Source organism: Oncorhynchus mykiss, chromosome 13, assembly GCF_013265735.2.
Source record: "Oncorhynchus mykiss isolate Arlee chromosome 13, USDA_OmykA_1.1, whole genome shotgun sequence".
Taxonomy (NCBI): Eukaryota; Metazoa; Chordata; class Actinopteri; order Salmoniformes; family Salmonidae; genus Oncorhynchus; species Oncorhynchus mykiss.
In genome coordinates, this window is record NC_048577.1 from 15,665,172 (window position 1) to 15,687,066 (window position 21,895).

The window sequence follows — 21,895 nt, forward strand, 5'->3', positions numbered from 1 at the left end:
CGTACCAGGCAGCCCGACAGGATGCTCTTGATTGTGCATCTGTAGAAGTTTGTGAGTGCTTTTGGTGACAAGCCAAATTTCTTCAGCCCCGAGGTTGAAGAGGCGCTCCTGCGCCTTCTTCACGACGCTGTCTGTGTAGGTGGACCAATTCAGTTTGTCCGTGATGTGTATGCCGAGGAACTTAAAACTTACTACCCTCTCCACTACTGTCCCGTCGATGTGGATAGGGGGGTGCTCCCTCTGCTGTTTCCTGAAGTCCACAATCATCTCCTTTGTTTTGTTGAGGTTGAGTGTGAGGTTATTTTCCTGACACCACACTCCGAGGGCCCTCACCTCCTCCCTGTAGGCCGTCTCGTCATGGTTGGTAATCAAGCCTACCACTGTAGTGTCGTCCGCAAACTTGATGATTGAGTTGGAGGCGTGCATGGCCACGCAGTCGTGGGTGAACAGGAAGTACAGGAGAGGGCTCAGAACGCACCCTTGTGGGGTCCCAGTGTTGAGGATCAGCTGGGTGGAGATGTTACCTACCCTCACCACCTGGGGGCGGCCCGTCAGGATGTCCAGTACCCAGTTGCACAGGGCGGGGTCGAGACCCAGGGTCTCGAGCTTGATGACGAGTTTGGAGGGTACTATGGTGTTGAATGCTGAGCTGTAGTCGATGAACAGCATTCTCACATAGGTATTCCTCTTGTGGGTTAGGGCAGTGTGCAGTGTGGTTGCGATTGCGTCGTCTGTGGACCTATTTGGGCGGTAAACAAATTGGAGTGGGTCTAGGGTGTCAGGTAGGGTGGAGGTGATATGGTCCTTGACTAGTCTCTCAAAGCACTTCATGATGACGGAAGTGAATGCTACGGGGCAGTAGTCGTTTAGCTCAGTTACCTTAGCTTTCTTGGGAACAGGGACAATGGTGGCCAGCAGACTGGGATAAGGATTGATTGAATATGTCAGAAAAACACACCAGCCAGCTGGTCTGCGCATGCTCTGAGGACTCGGCTGTCAGCTCAGAACAAAAGTGATGTAATTAAGCACGTGGAGCAATGAGTGTTGCAAAAGTGATTGCTTTTGCTAAAAACACTTTATCTGCCTTCCCAAAGAAAACTAGTTTCAAACATACAGTATTTTATGGAAGAGATGTATGTTTCTGGACCATGCACCATGCTGCCTTGTCGACTACATGATCGAGCAGCACAGATTACTGTTAGATTTGTGAAGGATGTTCCTCCCTCACCACTTTTGCCCGTTAATGTCAATGGCCATAAACCAGTGTCCCGCAGCTCAGCATCATTGAATCCGCTCATCGGTTCCTTCGAATGGGGACTCTGGTTTGGGCTGGGTGTGGCGTGTTCGGTCACATCTTTTGTTCCATGTGCGCAATGTGATGGGTGTAGAGATGCGTTGCTCACCATCAGTCACTTTGCAGGCTGACCTATGGTGAAGCAAAAAGAGCCAGCTGGCTCTTACCTCAGCCAATAATATTTGAGAGCGAGGACAGGCATGAATGAAAAAGAACAGTGGTTTAATATTCAATTCTCTGTAGTAACAAAGCAATAATAAACAACAAAGTTGTAAAAACAAGGATTACCTAAGTGATTGTTAAAAGTAGTGTTTAATATTTCTGTAATCACCATTATCTTCATAAAAACATACCAAGCAGTCACCATTCATCTTAAGTGTTTTTCCTTCTGTAAAATGAGATTATCATACAATTCAAGTCTAAAATCACAGTTGACATGTTGATATGACACTGTCTGAAATCTGCATACATAAGCATGATCTTCACCTCACCACTATCACCATCATAATTTTTCTGTAAAAATATATAACTTATGCATCGACTCATACCAACAGTGTTAAAAACATCAACATCACCAGTCTCTATCCTGAGGTTCCCTGAAAGGTATTCCCAGATGGGTGAAGACATCCTTCTCAGTGAGCGTGGGTAGTGGTGCCCCCCCATACACCTTCAAACTTCCTTGTCTCAACACGTCGCTGTTCAATGAGTGCTCTGATAGGCTCATGCGTTTTGTCTTGGCCAATGCCCTCATAGAGCGGTTAAATGTGCCGAGCCGGTGAAGTATATGAGGGAGCAGGCGAACTCGCCGTAGGGCACCACAATGATGTCGAGGCGGCGGTGGAGCCGGCCAGGTCCTGGCAGACGACACACACCCATGTACGTCTTATGCTCGCCACTCTCCTCATGGCTCACTAGGTCATCCGTCAGGAAGCCTGAATAATACATTTTAAAAAAGAACAAGAACTGGGTCGCATTCATTAGGGCACACTGTAGTAAATTGTTTTGAAAAAGAAAACACAAACGATCATGCCTAGTGAATTATGATCCGGCTCTCAGCTTATCCCATTATTAAATGAAAAAATAAATGATGAATGATATCATGTTGAAAGAAGATGAATTGTCAATACAAGAGAGAAAAACTATTAATGTAGCTATAATTGGTTGGGAATTCACCGACAGTTAATAAATCAAATGCCCTGTGTTTGGACATGTCCTCCTACCGTTCTGGTGGAGGCTCTGTAACACTTTGCTAAAGACACCCCGGTGGGACTTCCCGTCTGGGTGAGAGATGAGGACGTCAACATCTCCACATGTGTCCTTCCCCGGCGGTACGAACCACAGGCCATGGCCAACAGGCCAGGGTCCAGGAACTGAGCTGCCTCCTTCACCTATACAGTAGAAAAGAACAGGGATATGTTACCGTTTGTCATGGAATAAAAGCGCTGCCTCCTTCACATAGATACAGTACATGCACTACTAGAGTGGAAGTTACAGTTTGCGATATCCAATAATTGTTTTTAGTTGGTAGCCCTTTACACTCATACCTGTACCCGTATAGGTGTTGAAAATGGCAGATTTGGGCACTAATAAGTGCCTATATTGGGACGTAGTAGCTATACAGTAACTATACCAGACATCCTAGCTCAGGCTCTGCGCTTCACAGCGCTGTATGGGTTTGGACTGACAGCCGTTCTGAACTCGAGCACCGCGCGCGTTAAGAAGTTGCCCCACATCTCTCCCAGTACTTGGGCAAAATGGGATTTTTTTTTGTTCTCTTAGTGAGGGAAATGCTGTAAGTTAAGAGGACACTATGTACTTTGAAAGATGAGACGATGAGGATTATTATAATAAATACCACTTTGATGTCACACAAGCCAAACACCTGTGAGTCCAAATGTGCACTTCACATTTCCATATCCTAAAACTCATGGCATGTACAGTGTCAGCGTTTATGATCAGTATGTTTGATGTACAGTTACAAGATGACATGGCATCATACCCTGGGTTGTTCTGAACAGAATGAGCCTGTTTATAATTCTGAAGATAATTTGCCACCTGAAAGCACTCATGACTCCTTTTTATGCAGACCAAAATTACAATCCATTTCTCTGAATGACCTGGTGAAAGCCTAACTTATAGTCATGTTGCCAATAGAACAAGCTTTCAAATCATGCCCACCTGACCCAGATTGTGATTTATGACAGACTGTTTTGGGATTGTGTAAACAGCAACAGTAAATTGTGTGATGGCGGGAATGCAAGGTTGTGTTTTAAACTAAACAACTACAAGTGTGCTTGCTCTAGTTTCTCAATGTTACAGCTAGGAGAGGTAAACATTTAAAAAAGTACCTTACAGTTGAAGACTTCTTTAAGTCATAAAAGTGCATTGAAATTGCTTAGGAACTGTGCACACTTTGGATAGGTGTGTGGCAACTGGAGACACCAGTTAGTCCTCTCACTCAAACTCTTGTAATTGTTTTGTCTTATGTTGCACCTACCCCGCATTTTTCAGGAATATTGTTATCATGTTACAGAATGTATCCAGAGTATTTTCAGATTTCGTTATCAATAAATGCGGTGAAAAGTACAGTAAATGTAAAATGCACATAAAATCAACAGTGTCTTGTGTCAGGTGAACTGTTGTGTGCTCACCTTTGGTCTAATAATTTTCCCAATATCTCCAAACTGTTCCCTTTCAATTGCTACCATGGTTATGCATGTGCTTTTCACAATCCTTCTGTAAGAAACATTTCAATTTAGCCCAATCCATATAGGCCAACTCCCACAAGTGTAACGGGTTAATGACTGAATTATTCCAGTCTGGGACATTTTTGTGCTTATTTACGATATTGTAGTCACATTCTCATTAAATATTCATTGTATGGCAAAAAAAATAAAAAATAAAGATTTAATTCATTCATTTAGACTACATTTTCATCATATTGATACAACCTAACTGATAAAACGGCATAGTTTTGATTTGTAAAGCTCAATTAGAGTATAGTCTTGCACATCATGATATGTCATCAATGTCAAATATCACAATATTCAATTTAAGCATAAAATTGCCCAAATCCAGACCACACTGAATTAACTTAGTTTCACATACAGTGAAAAATGTTACTGTTTGGGATACAATATATGGTGGGGGCTATCTCACCTATATATTTACAACAGGACAAGGACATTTTGATTGTTTGAAATAAGTTGAATAGTTGTTTCACTATTGTTTTTCTGATACACTATTGTGTTTCACTATTGGCTCAGTTAAAAAACAACTGTGAAAAAGAACAATTCAGCTTGGATCCCAGACCAGTGGTGGGGAGGACCACTTTGCATACAATGTGTTTATCATGAATGGTTATGGGTTCTAGACTATGTTTCAAAGTTTTCCCCAGTAATGTTCTCTCAGGGGCCTTCATTATAACAGAAGGTTTGGTTTGTTTCTTGTTCATATTTGGACTCAAAATAACATGTTGTACACGTGTTGAATCTTCAACACAAGTCCTCAAATTGTATTTATATTACCTACTTGAAATTAGAAAAGAAAATTGTGTATTTTCATAAAGCCTTGCCGGTCAACAGGTAAGCATTAACCGCATTCAAGCAAGCCAGATACATTTTGACGACACTACCTATTATTTTGACAAGCCACAAGTCAAAAGGACACATGCTATAGTCATCTTTCTAATCTGGACTTTGTATCTGGCAGCCACGAAAGCAACAAGGAAATCCAAGTAATACTATATGAACACAACTGGCTTTGTACCCGGTGCTCCCAGTGACCAGGGCCGCGTTTCATTCCACGATTATGTTCCCTCCCTTTCACAGATCTGATAGGACTGGACTGGTGAAAGCAATAAGGCAGAATCATAGAGTTAGATAGACGACTCATCTTTGTATCTGTGCCATTATACATGCGACAGCATGGAGCTATCTCCATTTTAAAGTAGTCCATTTTCTTCTTCATTGGCTGATTGCTCCCAACTCACAGGACTCCCCACGCAGTTGACTACTTTAAAGTGGTGGAAGCCCATGCTAAAACGGGTTATATCCATGATGAGTCCTCTATCTTTATGGGCGTAATCTAGATGAGTTCTTGCTTTACACCCACCCAGTTATCTCAGATCCATGAAAGGGAGTGAATGGAGGCAGAGGGGGAGGAAACACATTTCTGGAATGAAACACAGCCCTGGTATCTGCTGACATATGATGCGCCAAGTTTCTAAGAGTGAGTTCCCCCCCCTTTGGGATGCGGCCGGCAGGACTCTGACAGTGGGATGTCTGCTTTCTCCATCACACACAGACCAGGCTAGGAGGACTGGACTGACAGTCTGCTTAGGGGCCAAGGCAAGCTTAAAACATCTGAACTTGGCTTTGAGGTCCCATAGCATTTCACTTTACAAGATCTCTTGTTCGCAAGGGGGTTAGAGTACTGGACTGGAGACACTTTTCTAAAGAAACTCTCTTAACCCCACTAGATGAAGTGAGAAGAAGAGGCCTGTTTAGTCTATAACTAATATAATGTTAGAAGGTTACATTTTAACATTGATTGACCTTGAATGTGGGTGCTTGAGACAATAAGAGGGAGATGTATTACCGTTTTTTCAATGGCGGCTGCCTCTTCTCTGGGCATCCGGTCCAGAAAGTCGTCGTAGTGTTTGAGTCCAATTATTTGGCTGTGGTTCAGATTGGCCTTGGTGCGGATGTCCTCCAAAGTGCGGAACCCCTAAAATGGAAAATATATATTTTTTAATCTCATGTCAAATCGATTTGTATCACACCATCATACACTAAAATAACTGCACGCTCCGCAATACAAAAATAACAAATCTTACACAGGCATAGCAGTGTTGCATGCAAAATAAGAGAGCGAGAAAGAGAGACACACACAGACAGAGAGACTGACTGTGTGACAACCAACACCCTCTAAGGTCAATCCATCTAACCTGTGTGCACCAAAGCTGGGCAGTCTTGGCCCCTGCCCCCCAGATATTGGTGAACATCTCCAGTACTGGCACTGCCTCTCCCAAGTGATCTATCTTACGGAGGTGCCCACAAATGAAGCAACTATGAGGAAATAGCATTGATCACATAGTCACACTAACTCCACTATACACGTCAAGTTGCTTTCCATCAGCATCTCATCAATGTGACGTTTTACTTGCTACACAGAGCACGTTGTTTTGAGAGCGGAGAGGAGCAGAGCGGGAGTGTCTATTCTATTTTTCCTACTGTACTATACCATATTAATTGATTATGCGTAAGTACAATAGCTTTTGCTCAGTTTTTTGCAGGTACTAGTGGTTGTACTAAATTATCCTCTAATTTTACAAGTTGCTAGATAGTCAATGTAGCTAGCTAACTAGTAGTAGCAGCTTTGTAACTTCATAAATCTATGTAAAATAACCATCGGTGTATAGCTGAGGCCATATGCAACAATAATCAACTATTTCTCATTATTTCAATTTACAAGATAGAATGAAGTTGATTCTTGAGCTTAACGTAACACGCAGCGTTCATTGATTTAAAAGGAAGCATTTCCTCAAATGACTTCATCAGCTGTTGTACAATATGATACAAAACACAGTAAAAACAGCATTTTTACTGCACTGGGCCTGTAAGGACTCCTTTCAGGACACCTGAAATTGAACCAGCAGCAATCAATTTATGCATCCATCAATACACGATTTATGCATCCATCTTGTCAATAACAGAGATGCAGTTGCGTAAACCAACCAACCAACCTATCAGCCACATTTCACAATGTTTGCAATTGTGCGAAAAGAGAGACAGCAATGAATTATGCTGACACAAATACAAAATGGCTGACCATAATCACCAACTATACAGATATGGGACTAAATAACCTACCTCATAGGACGTGATAGGCTTGTGGTAGCTCTTGAGGGCGTTGACGGGTTTGGAGTAGCCCAGTGCTCTCCATCTGTCCCCCTGGTGAGTGTAGGCCTTGGCCAGCACCTCCAGTCTATCGGTGATGTGCTTGTTGTGGTTGTCAACCTTGGACTGGGAGGACTGGGCACACACCCACTTCCCTGAGAGAGGCTTCTGTTGGGGGTCTGAGGAGGCAGTGGCAGTACTGGGCGTCTCGTCCTTGGGGTGCAAGCCACTGATCAGAGCCTCCAGATAGCTCTGGGAGACGCCATATTCGTCTTTGAAGTCATCTTTAGTGTCTTGGACCTATGGATATATGAAGTAATGAAGTGTATGATTAGGGCCAGAATAAGCTATCATGCTGTGACAGGGTTATGGTTAATGGTTATGTGGTCGTCAACCTACAGTCTCTGTCGACTCATCTGGTTTTGTTTCATCAGAGATCGGCTGCTTCATGTCCTGTGTGGCTGGGAGTGGGATTTTGTTGAGTACGTCTTCTTTGACACCGTCCTTTGTAGTTTCCATGTCTTTGTCTGGGTCGATTAGGCTGTAGTCTGCTGTATCCAGCAGTCTCTGCTCACTGATGCATAAGCCAGGTGCACTTCAACAGATAAACTCCAGAGGGCAACCTGTCCACTTTGAGCAGCCTGAGAGCCCTGTCACAGTCCATACTGTCATCCACTACTACATGGGTGACTGTGGGACAGAGGGAACTCTCCGTTTGGCCTCCATTCTGGACAATCTGTCTCTGGAAGATCTGACGCTCCCGATGCTGGCTGGTAATATGTGTATGGTGAAGCCCTGGAAAGCACTCCCTGAAATGGGATTGTGAAAAAGTAGTTTTACACACACAGGGCTTGTTCAACATCGACTGCTGACTGATCTACCGTTATAAAATCATTATTATTTGTAGATCTGTCAGTCACAATTTGTCCAAAATGCATTACGAATTTGATGCTCTCAAACACGGCCCACACCTGTAACAGGTACAGTTTCATCAGACTTCCTCTTTGGTGGGGGGCATCCTTTCCCTCACGTGCCCTTGCTCTCTTCACTTTGGGGAAAGCTTTCATAATTCCGTAGGCAGACATTTCGCCAGGGAAAGGGGAGCTCTGAAAAACATAGAACAGAATGTGACAACTGACACTGGCTAGCTAGCTAACTTTAGCTGACTAGCTAAGTTAGCTAGCAAGCAGACAACAACAACGGCATTTAACTGTTTAGAACAGCTGGGATTCACTCACTCCACTGAAATATGTTACGTTATATATTTATTAAACTAATTTACTATCATCTGGTCGATACACTCTTGAAAATACATATGTTTTACCCCTTTGGACGACCAAAACACAAACCAATGTGACAATGCAGATGGTTTAAAAATAATTAAACTTCCGGTACGTCATAGACCTATTTTTAGTTCTTGCACGACAAAGTTACATATTTTTCGAGAAAATATTGTAAAAAAAATATGTATTATTTATTGAGTAAATGTAAACATGTTTTTGACAGATTATGGAGTTTAAAAAAAGGAAAAATGAATTATACGTTTCACGATGACCTCCGTTGCCGTGGCTACACGTGATGTTTAGGAAGTGTCCGTTTTTTGCAATATGGCTGTGCAGAGCTGGACAGATCTCATAAAAGCATCCACGAAAACCGCTTTAATACACGATGGTAAGTGAAACAGAGAGATGCAGACAAGTTATCATCATTATTGTGTTTTGTATCACAACATTTACCCTTACATTCATCTAGTAAGACTTCAGTGTCCATTATAAGCTCGCTAGCATTAGCTGCGAACTACCACTAACCTTCACTTTGCCTAGCAAATCTGTTTAGCAAAGATGACAGCTAGCTAGTTCACATTTAAATGCATCTCTATTGGTGCTTTGCAAACCTCTTTCCAGGGAAAAGGAAGATACACTATCTCTTTACAGATGGGAAAGAAATGGCAGAAGAATATGACTTGACAACAGATGAGCTCATTGGTAAGTTTGTTTCAGATTAGACAACATCTAAAAAAGTATCCTGCATTAGCTACATTGCTTCCGGTGCATTATATTATTTCCACTCTCAGTTGTTGTTACTTACATGTATTCTTACTTTGCAGTACGAAAGTGGCGTTCGAAAAGCACCTTGAAGGGACAGGGACCATGGGAGATAGAAGTTGGAGAGCCAGTCCCATCTACTGTAGCCTGTTTGGAATCAGATGTTATCAAGGAAAACTGTTCAAACGTGAGTTGTATTATACAATATTTACATCTGTTATATTTCAGGCCATGATCTAAATTGCTAATTGATTCTAGTTCACTATCACCAACAGTACTCATCCAAATGTGTCAACTACTACTTTTACGATCGTGGAATTCACTTCATTTTCATCATTTCACTATTCAATTAATCATCAATCAAAGAGTATGCATTTAACAGTACAATGCTCTGTTGTATTTTCTCAGCCTGTATTTATGCGCAAAGACACAAAGACCAGTTTCCTGTGGAGAGTCCGGAACCTTCCGTACCCCAAAGAGGTCTACAACATTTCAGTGGAGCCTGATCAACGATGCTGCATCATACGAACAAATAACAAAAAGTAACATCCGAATAGCCTCTATTCAACTCTCATGCCCAAATGGCTTTACTAGTTATGCATACAGCTGATATGTTTCCCCTCCTTAGAAATCTACTGATAAACTGCTAGGCCTATATCACTTCAGATATTGTTAACTACAGGTCCTTGAAAAGTGATACCACATTCAAAGTCTATATAATTTATACAGTTGTAACATCTTCACAATGGAGAAGGCCTCCTATATTTTCCTTTATTTTCTTTGTCAGTGCTTGTTACAGTTCCGCATATGTAAGTGAGGCTGGCTCTCCTATAGGTGGCACTGTTGACAAAAAGATTGATCTCTTGCCTTCAAGAAACCCTTTTCTCACTGCGGTGTGTTTATCCTTTGCAGGTACTACAAGAAGTTTAATGTTCCTGATCTGGACCGAAGCCAGCTGCCAATGGATAGTTCCGCGCTCAACTTCACCCACGCCAATAACACGTTAATCGTCAGTGTAAGTACTCCTGACAACAACAACAACAACAACAAACAAACCAATTACAGTACTTCTCAAATCCCTTCTTGGATGATTTTACACTGAAAGTCTTATATCCAATATACAGAGACTGATAGGCAAACTATAATTTGATACTGTAGACTAGATTGAAACTCTATTTTTCTATTCGTCTCACTTGTATCAGAACACGCCTATAAACTCAAGGGAATCATTGAATTACTTAGAACAAACATTAGGATAGCCTACTAAGTATCTGATGAAGAGATTGACCGTTACTTTATGTGTATACCTATCATAATCGGTTTCTCTGTACTATTCGATTTCTTATTCCTTGTGTTTGTTAAAATTGGCACCCTATTCCCTATATATTGCACTACTTTTGAGCCCGACTCTGGTCGAAAGTAGTGCACTATATAGGGAATAAGAAGCCTCTGTTATCCCACTTTAGGTCAAACATTACACTACAGGATGTACATGGAAGGGAAATGGGTTTCTGTAGAGGTAATGACATATTCTGCCTTTCAGCAATGAATTATGCCGACACAAATACAAAAGGGCCGACCATAATCACCAACTATGCAGATATGGGACTAAATAACCTACCTCATAGGATGTGATAGGCTTGTGGTAGCTCTTGAGGGGGTTGAAGGCTTTGGAGTAGCCCAGTGCTCTCCATCTGTCCCCCTGGTGCGTGTAGGCCTTGGCCAGCACCTCCAGTTTATCTGTGATGTGCTTGTTGTGGTTGTCAACCTTGGACTGGGAGGACTGGGCACACACCCACTTCCCTGAGAGAGGCTTCTGTTGGGGGTCTGAGGGGGCAGTGGCAGTACTGGGGGTCTCGTCCTTGGGGTGCAAGCCACTGATCAGAGCCTCCAGATCGCTCTGGGAGACGCCATATTCGTCTTTGAAGTCATCTTTAGTGTCTTGGACCTATGGATACATGAAGTAATGAAGTGTATGTTTAGGGCCAGAATAAGCTATCATGCTGTGACAGGGTTATGGTTAATGGTTATGTGGTCGTCAACCTACAGTCTCTGTCGACTCATCTGGTTTTGTTTCATCAGAGATCGGCTGCTTCATGTCCTGTGTGGCTAGGAGTGGGATTTTGTTGAGTACGTCTTCTTTGACACCGTCCTTTGTAGTTTCGATGTCTTTGTCTGGGTTGAGTAGGCTTTAGACTGCTGTATCCAGCAGTCTCTGCTCACTGATGCAGGTGCTAAGCCAGGTGCACTTCAACAGATAAACTCCAGAGGGCAACCTGTCCACTTTGAGCAGGCTGAGAGCCCTGTCACAGCCCATACTGTCATCCACTACTACATGGGTGACTGTGTGACAGAGGGAACTATATAGGGAATAAGAAGCCTCTGTGTTATTCCACTTTAGGTCAAACATTACACTACAGGATGTACATGGAAGGGAAATTGGTTTCTGTAGAGGTAATGACATATTCTGCCTTTCCTTTCAAGTACAAGAAGCCCAAGGAGATATTAACCCTTGAGCACGAGCTACTCCGGGAGGTGAAGAAACTGAAGGGAACCAATGAAGGGGACGTCGACTGCAAAACTCAATGAAGTCCCAGTGTGGATCTGAGGGGGTGTCACTCAAACAAGTCGTTTTTGATTTGCACTGGTGATGCAGTATCCTGTATGTTTTCTACTCTGATTTCTGGTTCTCAATGGGATTCCACTATTGGAACATTTTTGCACAGTGCCTTGTCCATACTTTCCATTGTGTTTATTGCGGTCGGGGCGGGGGGGGGGGGGGGGGGGGGGGGGTTGAATTGAGACAGTGAATTACAAACATAGTTACTTGTTTAAACTTGTTAATTTTTGATGGAACACTTACAAGTGTTCTGTCAAAAAGGTATTTGAGAAACGTCACTGCTGCTCTGTAAAAAGTTCTGAATCGTTGTTGTCGAGATACGAACACTTATTGGGTTTAATACGTGATGTTGTCCTTTGAAGGTGAATACAATTCCATAACATTGTTAACAACTGTCTCTACATCTCTCTTTTCCCTTAACTATGCAAACTATTAGTTGTTAAAATACTCCAAACGCAGAGAGTTCATCCCCCTCCCACAATTATTGGTCTCCTTCCCTTGTAAAACACTTTAACACACAATGCCTTTTCCCTATTCTTTCCACACACACAAACACACACACACTTTTGTCGACGGGGTCGCCCTTACAAGCACGTCCCATTTGTGTTAACTGATTACCCTTATGCTCATGATTGTGCAGCCCAGAGTAGGCCACCCTGAAAGCCATTATGGCCGAGCTAGCCAGTACTAGCAGGTCTTACTGGTCCCCTGAGCCTCGCCCTGTCCTCTAGGGGATGACTTTGCTGGCCCAGAGTCCTCCAACAAATCCTCTCGCAAACCCCAAGACTGGGGATAGCCAAGGATAGGTATGGAGCTTGGATGACAGAAGCACTATATTACTGGGAAGTGAACAAGTCGTATGCTTCTTTGTAAATCTAGGTTCTTGCATGGCAGTAGTACTGAATTACTGCAAAGTGGGAAAAGGTTGTAGTCTCTTTTGTAAATCGAGTACCACGGTGAGCCACAATGAGAAACGTTATCTGACTGAATGCTTGCTAACTTTGACCATCAAACTCTAGGGAGATGAGTAACAAGACATATCTGACTAAGCTAATACGACTGACGTTTGACCATCAAAGTTTGATTGAATGAAACGAAAACTGAAGTGAAGTTTTACTGATTTACTTTTTAACACAATGTGTTATTGCCATAGCAGCTGACCTAGAGCAGTTCAAAACAAAACATAGATGCTGCGTGAAAAGAAAACAATGCTGCAAAAAAAAGGAACAATTCCATTTAAATATAGATTCCTCTAACCTAGTGGTAATTCCTTGCATTTCTGGGACTCTATGTGCCTAACCAAGTGAGCAGTACAAGGGCTAAACACGGCGACCAAACCACAGGTCACTCACTATTGTGCTTTGCGTACTTCCTAAAGGGGAGGAGATATGTCATGGGATTTGGGAACCAGATCCAACCAAAGCATAAGATCTGAGAAATACATTCTCAACTAATTTCTCAAATCAAGAGTTGCTGTTGGATTGCTTTGACTTTGTGTTGTCCAAATAAAATCTTGGACACGGAATGAAACGACCATTTGGAGGGTGATTTGCGTACACTGCTGTCTTTTCTCATTTGACAGAGCAGGATAATGCTTCAATTAAAGTGCACGATGTGTCCTAGTAGCCATGAGGATAGCCATTCAGTTCTCAATAGGAGTAACAATAATAACACTAAAAGTTAAGTTTTTATCCTGTCAGATTTATGGAACCTTTTTGATCACAGCTTTTAGTTGTTCATTTGTTTGCAAGCCCTCAAAGCTGGCGCTTGGCGCTTAGCTATACTGAAAAACCATTCCTCATATTTAGAATCCGACCTTTAGCAAACAACCAATAGGACATCCAGACTTCAAACAGTGAGAAAGAGAGAGGAAGGGAATAGAGCGAGAGAGAGGGTCTGCTCTGATTCTGTGGTGCAGCCAGGCCGACCGGGTCTTCTTCCCCGTCATCTGATTCTGTGGTGCAGCCAGGCCGTCCGGGTCTTCTTCCCCGTCATCTGATTCTGTGGTGCAGCCAGGCCGACCGGGTCTTCTTCCCCGTCATCTGATTCTGTGGTGCAGCCAGGCAGACCGGGTCTTCTTCCCCGTCATCTGATTCTGTGGTGCAGCCAGGCCGTCCGGGTCTTCTTCCCCGTCATCTGATTCTGTGGTGCAGCCAGGCCGACCGGGTCTTCTTCCCCCTGTCATTTGGCCTCTGCTGGTCATGCTCAGTTGCTCCTGGGAAAGAGAGGAGGGTTTCTTTCTGCCACGTCCTTTCATTCCCGAACGCCTCTTCCCAGCCATTCCCCCTCTTTCAGCCAGTGCCACATTTTGCCACACTGAGCCCTGGTACTCTTTCGCTTTCTCTCCCTCCCTCCTGTGAGACTAGCTTCTTTTTGATAACTGACCCCTCCCCGTGTTATTATTCGAACCCACTATTGTATCACATGTCCTTTTATATGAGGGCCACAAAGGGCCCATTTGATCACAGGGTTACGGTGTGTGATCGTGAGAAATGCATCTACATGGTGGTAACATTTGTCTCGAAACAAAATTGTGGGCTGACCTCATCTGCTTTTAATGCATAGCCCCAGCTATTCAGGCCCAAGTCTCACTTGCTGAGCACATTGAATTGCAGTAGCCTGTCACAGATATTGCCCATCAGTTATCTGGGTCTCCAGTTTTTTAGGCAACGTTAGAACCATTGGGACCCCAAAGTGACCCAGTTAGAAACGGCGCATTAACTCAAACTTCTTTTGTGATTTTAATACACACTCTACAATAAATATTTCCATCATTTAAACGTATTTTACAAATCTTCCAATTAAAAATATATTCATATATGTAGAAAACAGATGAACGAAAATGGCCTCCTAAATGCTAAATAATGTGTTTTACATGTATTCACTGTTATTTAGTTGATGCAACCACATGATGATCCAAAGATAGCTGCCATGTAATGTGTATTCATTATTTCTCTCTCATAACATCCTCTCTTTATAGCAGAGTAGGGTTATCACTAAGCCCAAGATGTCCTTTCATTCATTCAAATCTCATCGAGTGCTTGAGCACTAAAATCGTCCTCTGGTTATAAAAACTCTTTCCTACGAATAAACCTCGGTCTGACGTAGCAGATTAGATAGTCAACTCATTGTTTTAGACACAATCAGGTACAAAACATAACAAAAGGAGTCCTTGCAAGGAGCAGAAGTATGGTAGTGGTATTTTAGTTTGGTGTGTTCCCCTCCCTCCCTATGCTTCCTCTTCTTCTTCGTCTGTTCTTTCCTCAGTGGGCCCCTGAGCTGTGGTGATGGGTATGTTTAGTCCTCCGGGGGTGGAAGGGGACCACGGAGAGGGGGAGGACATCAAAGGGCTGGGTGTCACCCAGGAGGTGGCCCTTGGGCTGGCGTTTCATGAAGTGGGCCTCCCTCTGGTGTTGCTTGGTCCTGGAGGCCTTGCGGGGCCTTCCTTTACGTGTGAAGGCCATGTACCAGCCCTCATATTTAGCGTTCTGGAGAGCAGTGTAGTTGTTCTCCAGAACGATCTCTGTGAAGATACAGTCTTTGCCGCGACCCTTCCGCTGTTAGAGAGAGAGAGAGAGAGAGAGGAGGTGGTGGGTGTGAGGGTGAAAGACAGAATGACGGAATGATTTAGGGGGTCAGTCTCTGAGGATGTTAAAATATTGTTTTGACAAGTAAATGTCCTATCAATCCTTCAAGTTTCTTTCCAAATCATGTCCCAACTCCCTACAAGGGCTTTTCTGGTCATAACTCAAGTGAAGAGCCTTACACAGGACAGACATAACTTTTCCCTGAAACTTTGTATTCATGGTCACAGTCAAAATTCTGACCGGATTTATTGAACTCAACCAACCTCCAGGGCTCACATGAAAAGAGATGTACATTTCAATGTGACTTCCCTAAATAAAGGATTAATAAGTAAATATAATGTTTACCTTGCCAATCAATTTCCCCGTCTTGTTCATGCAGATGTAGTAGCCCGTCTTTGCCCCTTTGATCCGAATACGACTACCAAACGTGTCCGTCTCCACCACAAGTTTGGCTAGAAAAACACAAAACACATCATATTCTTAATGAACTTTATTCAGCTCAGACACAATGATTCTCAAGCTTATGAGGTTATTCTATTTTGTGAACACGATATGCATGCATTCATAACTTTGAGCTAAAACCTTTGTGAAAAATAATCCAATAGTGGTATCATTTGAGACTAAATTGAATTTGAAGACTGTGAGACTATGCCGGCCCAGTAGTATTGACGTGATGACATCAGAAAGGGTGTGAAGTTATTGTCATGACTGGTTCAGACGACTACATTTAACCTCGATCTAATAACCTTAAGTTATGTATCATATTATAATGACTTTAGCAGAGTTCTACTACTCGTTATCATGGCATCAATCTTGCATGCAGCGGGGAGACAAGTATTGTATATGGCAAAACATTCAAACATAAATTAAATTCGAAACATTGGCTAAAAACACTCTAGTCTTTTAGAATAGCAGCAAGTGGCTTTGACTTCGCACTGAGCCATTGTCATTGAACGGCTATAAAATGCCGCGCTACGCTAGATGATGGGGAGGAAGGAGGAACGAGGGAGTGAGAGAACATAGCGGTCAGCGACACAGCCACAAAAGCACCGAGCAGTGGTCAGATTTGGGCCTGCTACAAGAGTGACACCCACTTAGGACATGCACGCTTGAGCCAAGGCGAGGTGTGTGTGTGTGTTTGAGGGAGAGGGAGATGAAGAAAAAAGAACAGAGAGAGGAAAGAGGGGATAAAATGAAGATGCTGACTTCACCGCTCTTTATAAACCGAGTCATACATTGAGTTGTAAAGCAATGAAAATTCCTCATTAAATGACACTCCAAAAAGCAGGCAGCAGGCTTAGGGAGAAATAGATGGTTGTGGTGGAAAGATGGCTAGACAGACCAAAAAAAGACTTTGGTGACAGGAATTTGCTCCCTTTAAATTTCAGACAATTTTTTCCTTGAGGGGAGAAAAAAATCCCAACCTAGCATAGATTTAATCAAAACAGCTGTCTATATTGTACACTTTGTCCATAGGCTATACTCCAAGAAAGAAAAAAATCTAAAAGGGTTCTTTAACTGTCCCCATAGGATAAGCCCTTTTGGTTCCAGGTAGAACCATTTTGGGTTACATCTAGAAACCTCTGTAGAAAGGGTTCTACATGGAACCCGAAAGGATTCAATCTGCAACCAAAAAGGGTTCTCCTATGGGGACAGCCGAATAACCTTTTAAGGGTCTAGATAGCACTTTTTTTCAAATAGTGCATAGGAGGCCTATGAATACGTCTAGACCACCACTGTTGAGAAATACACATTTTTAACTTCATGTGGATGAAACAGTGCGATGCGGTTGCCCTGAGAAATGTTGTGCTAATTATTCCACTTGGCAGAAATGCAGTTTACCCAAACCCTTCCAAAAACAATGCATTGTCTATAAGGGCCATTCAGCACCACTCTGGATAAGTGAGTTAAAACAATTCTGATTTATCAATTACATTTATCACATTTTTGTAATTCTCGTGGCAAATGTCAATCAGTCACTGATATTTTAAACCACTAAATCTAATGTAAAAATGTCGTACTTTTTTTTGGTATGTTTATTAAGCAGATATGAATTAATTTATTTTGTGTTCAAAGGATGGACTTGAGAGAGCTACTGTGTATTTATAACATTTGAATATTTCGGTATTTGAATATTCATTGACATGTGTCCATCAAAGACCAGTGGGGGACATAATTAAACAAAAACACATTCGCCTCAAATAACTTTGGGTAAAAAATAGGGCGTCTCAAGGTTATGAAAATTGCAAGTCATATGTCTTTCTTTCAACCGCTTCTGAGAGGGTAAGCTACTCAGTAACTGTTTAAGAAAGTAGAAAGTAAGACGAGTTCTGATGTGTTTACCAGATATTCTGAGTGGGTTTCTCCCGAGAATCCCAGTCCAGAACAATACTATAGAATCCATTTCGAATGAATTTTCTCCCTCCCGCCTCCTACTCAAACCTAAACTTCTTCATGCTAAATAGAACTGTTTGCTTTTTAAATGGTGATATTTTCATAATATACCTACTTTTCTTCTCCAATAGGCCTACATGACTTGTAAATTGACGTGTCCATAAATAGACTTAGGTCATTTCAAAATCTGGAATAAGCCTGTTAAATCCTACAATTATTACGAAAATGCCTAGGTCTACTTGAAGGCACCCATTTGGTGCTAGGCGTGATTTATTCGTTTCTTACCGTGCACAGCTCCGTCGTCGCCCATGGCATTCACTTTCTTATTGCCCAGAACCTGGACATGTTTGCCGCTGGTCCGGCTGTAGAGCTGGTAGGTCCGAATCAACCTGCGGCTCATCCGGTCAGACAACCGGCACTGCTCGTTCACATGGTGCTTGAAATTAGGAGGTGGGGAGTGGGACTGCACTGTGTTCTATCAAACAAGAAAAACACATACAAAAGAAATGCATGAATAAAATAAGTAAAAAATTAAAGCATCAATGAGAGAATAGCCGAACTGATAATTAATGCGAATTGATGTTCAGTCTAAATGAATGAGAAGCAGATCAAGTTATTTTCCAACTAAAACATATTTATATATTTCAATGAACACCAATCATATGCTTTTCATATGGGCTTAGGCCATAGGCACTTCAAAGGGAATTACGGGCACATGGCTTTTTGAAGAGAAAAAGTGCCCTTGCACGGTGAGTGTTTGGGGAGATGCACGCAGCGAGTCCGCTGTCCTCACTCGAGATGACATGCCTATGATAGGTTGTTTTACCACGAATGATCTTTCACCCCCATCTCCCTTAGCTATATCCCTTAACGATTATTTTTCAATTCAGCCATACGCCATACCCATATGTTTTAACAATTACCTTTTAGGCTCGCTTTTACGTCTTTTCAAGATGTTTGACTTGTTGCCAACTACTTAGGGCTCATAATAAAATGTTTTCATTGTTATTACACTTTTATTGCAGATATGCAAACGAATTGGATTAATATCAATAAGAATAAAAACGCTTGTAAATTGATATAATTAGTTGCATTGATGGACTGAAATATTTTTAAGGGGCTATGAAATGTTATTGTATGCAAATTGCGCTGCAAACTTCATAAAAATGCATGCAAGTTCGTACCTGTGTGTAAAAACACAGCGCTAAGAACTGAAGTAACCTGAAACATAAACAAATAAAAATATTTATGTTTCATATACATTTCCAAATATGTCAAGTAACTATATAGGCCTATATAGCCAATTCCTTAAATCTTCAGTTCAGTTCAGTAGTATAATAACTCACAGGTAGCCTAATCTCGATGTTTTAAACCTCATATTGAAATAAGTCAAATATTTCTTCATGAATTCCACTATTCCACATGAGTTCTCTGGGAAATAACAGTCCTTCCCAATGGGAATTTCAGCTTGGATTTGATCTCCCTTCTGTTACAGCTTATAAATTGATAGCCCGACGATGGAGATCCAGAAACGGTCCAATGTTCCAGGTAGGATTCACATTCACTCATTGACAGTATTCACAATCAAACGTTCCAGGACGATTTAAAGACGTTCAGGGGGCCATCCAGAATTACAAGTCCCAGGGATAGAGATCGCACTGTGATCAAGCGACCACCGTTATTCCACAAATCGGTCAATTCCCCCTCGTGTCAATCATCCCTCCTCTGCAGAATTCAAGGTCTTCTTTGATGTTGCTTAGTAGAGATAATGTATATCCCGGTTGCTTTCGTGGAATTGTAATACATCCGTATGCACTGGTGGGATGGAATTATTACGCGCATGGAGATTAGCCTATTTGTATGCATATTTTACGCGCGACAGTGAGGAGATGCATGTCCATTCAATAAAAAATAAAAAGGGTGAATCTTGCATAGATATTAATTAAAAATGGTAGCAAAATGTATAGTTCTATGTATTTGCAGCCACTGGTGATGTTTGCCTCTCAAATAAACGCTGTTAGATGGTCGGTATAGCGGGGCTCCAATGTCAACCTCCCACACGTGTGTTTCTTGTGGTCCGGTTTACTTCAGAATACAGCGGCTCCTGCCCTCATCATTTACATACATTCACTTGCGAGAAAGGCAATATCCTTGCAGAGAGCAGGCGGAGCCTTTGGTGGGAGATAGTAACAGGCTGAGGAGGACTGAAAGTGGCATGTATTGATTGCCACCCATTTTCACCTACCTCATCCCCATACTGTTTTTATTTATTTATTTTTCTGCTCTTTTGCACACCAATATCTCTACCTGTACATAACCATCTGATCATTTATCACTCCAGTGTTAATCTGCATAATTGTAATTATTCGCCTACCTTCTCATGCCTTTTGCACACAATGTATATAGACTCCCCTTTTTTCTACTGTGTTATTGACTTGTTAATTGTTTACTCCATGTGTAACTCTGTGTTGTCTGTTCACACTGCTATGCCTTATCTTGGCCAGGTCGCAGTTGCAAATGAGAACTTGTTCTCAACTAGCCTACCTGGTTAAATAAAGGTGAAATAAATAAAATACTAAAAATTCTTGATAGTATAAAACATGAACAATCCCGAACAAACCCATTAATTGTTATTTGTCAACTAATCAATCAACTAATTAATTTCCAATAAACCACGAATAAAGGTTAAATACAAATATGAATATAATGTTGGCCCTGCTGCATCACACAAGAGAATAGCAAGGAAACCAAGCCTCTGTTCCCTGGAATCTACTTAAGAAAATATACAGCTACATTAACCTCTTCCCCTACTGCAGGTTAGTGGTTGTTTCATACTGCAGGTTAGTGGTTGTTTCATACGGCAGGTTAGTGGTTGTTTCATACTGCAGGTTAGTGGTTGTTTCATACTGCAGGTTAGTGGTTGTTTCATACTGCAGGTTAGTGGTTGTTTCATACTGCAGGTTAGTGGTTGTTTCATACTGCAGGTTAGTGGTTGTTTCATACTGCAGGTTAGTGGTTGTTTCATACTGGAGGTTAGTGGTTAATTCATACTAGAGGTTAGTGGTTGTTTCATACTGCAGGTTAGTGGTTGTTTCATACTGCAGGTTAGTGGTTGTTTCATACTGCAGGTTAGTGGTTGTTTCATACTGGAGGTTAGTGGTTAATTCATACTAGAGGTTAGTGGTTGTTTCATACTGCAGGTTAGTGGTTGTTTCATACTGCAGGTTAGTGGTTGTTTCATACTGCAGGTTAGTGGTTGTTTCATACGGCAGGTTAGTGGTTGTTTCATACTGCAGGTTAGTGGTTGTTTCATACTGCAGGTTAGTGGTTGTTTCATACTGCAGGTTAGTGGTTGTTTCATACTGCAGGTTAGTGGTTGTTTCATACTGCAGGTTAGTGGTTGTTTCATACTGCAGGTTAGTGGATGTTTCATACTGCAGGTTAGTGGTTGTTTCATACTGCAGGTTAGTGGTTGTTTCATACTGCAGGTTAGTGGTTGTTTCATACTGCAGGTTAGTGGATGTTTCATACTGCAGGTTAGTGGTTGTTTCATACTGCAGGTTAGTGGTTGTTTCATACTGCAGGTTAGTGGTTGTTTCATACTGGAGGTTAGAGGTTGTTTCATACGGCAGGTTAGTGGTTGTTTCATACTGCAGGTTAGTGGTTGTTTCATACTGCAGGTTAGTGGTTAATTCATACTAGAGGTTAGTGGTTGTTTCATACTGCAGGTTAGTGGTTGTTTCATACTGCAGGTTAGTGGTTGTTTTATACTGGAGGTTAGTGGTTAATTCATACTGCAGGTTAGTGGTTGTTTCATACTGGAGGTTAGTGGTTAATTCATACTAGAGGTTAGTGGTTGTTTCATACTGGAGGTTAGTGGTTGTTTCATACGGCAGGTTAGTGGTTAATTCATACTAGAGGTTAGTGGTTGTTTCATACGGCAGGTTAGTGGTTAATTCATACTAGAGGTTAGTGGTTGTTTCATACTGGAGGTTAGTGGTTAATTCATACTAGAGGTTAGTGGTTGTTTCATACGGCAGGTTAGTGGTTAATTC

The 21,895-nt window shown here is 42.0% G+C and overlaps 2 protein-coding genes and 1 pseudogene across 3 annotated transcripts; 1 reads left to right on the forward strand and 2 right to left on the reverse strand.

Annotated features, from left to right (window-relative positions):
* Positions 1-1,475: 1,475 nt before the first annotated feature.
* LOC110485759 lies at positions 1,476-8,512 on the reverse strand (annotated as a pseudogene).
* A 233-nt stretch (positions 8,513-8,745) lies between these two features.
* LOC110485760 (protein DPCD) lies at positions 8,746-13,384 on the forward strand. The gene is made up of 6 exons (XM_021556919.2): positions 8,746-8,865; positions 9,099-9,179; positions 9,302-9,426; positions 9,648-9,781; positions 10,152-10,254; positions 11,724-13,384. Exons 1-6 carry the CDS (start codon positions 8,802-8,804, stop codon positions 11,826-11,828), a joined length of 612 nt encoding a protein of 203 aa, XP_021412594.2. The 5' UTR covers positions 8,746-8,801; the 3' UTR covers positions 11,829-13,384.
* A 1,206-nt stretch (positions 13,385-14,590) lies between these two features.
* LOC110485763 (fibroblast growth factor 8b) lies at positions 14,591-19,961 on the reverse strand. Of its 2 annotated transcripts, XM_021556921.2 has the most exons (5): positions 19,187-19,961; positions 19,025-19,061; positions 18,126-18,315; positions 15,792-15,898; positions 14,591-15,416 (listed from the first exon to the last, which is right to left on the reverse strand). In XM_021556921.2, exons 1-5 carry the CDS (start codon positions 19,243-19,245, stop codon positions 15,123-15,125), a joined length of 687 nt encoding a protein of 228 aa, XP_021412596.1. In that variant the 5' UTR covers positions 19,246-19,961; the 3' UTR covers positions 14,591-15,122. The 2 variants fall into 2 exon arrangements, with proteins under 2 accessions (XP_021412596.1, XP_036796314.1); XM_036940419.1 differs by lacking the exons at positions 19,025-19,061; positions 19,187-19,961 and adding an exon at positions 18,550-18,963.
* Positions 19,962-21,895: the final 1,934 nt, after the last annotated feature.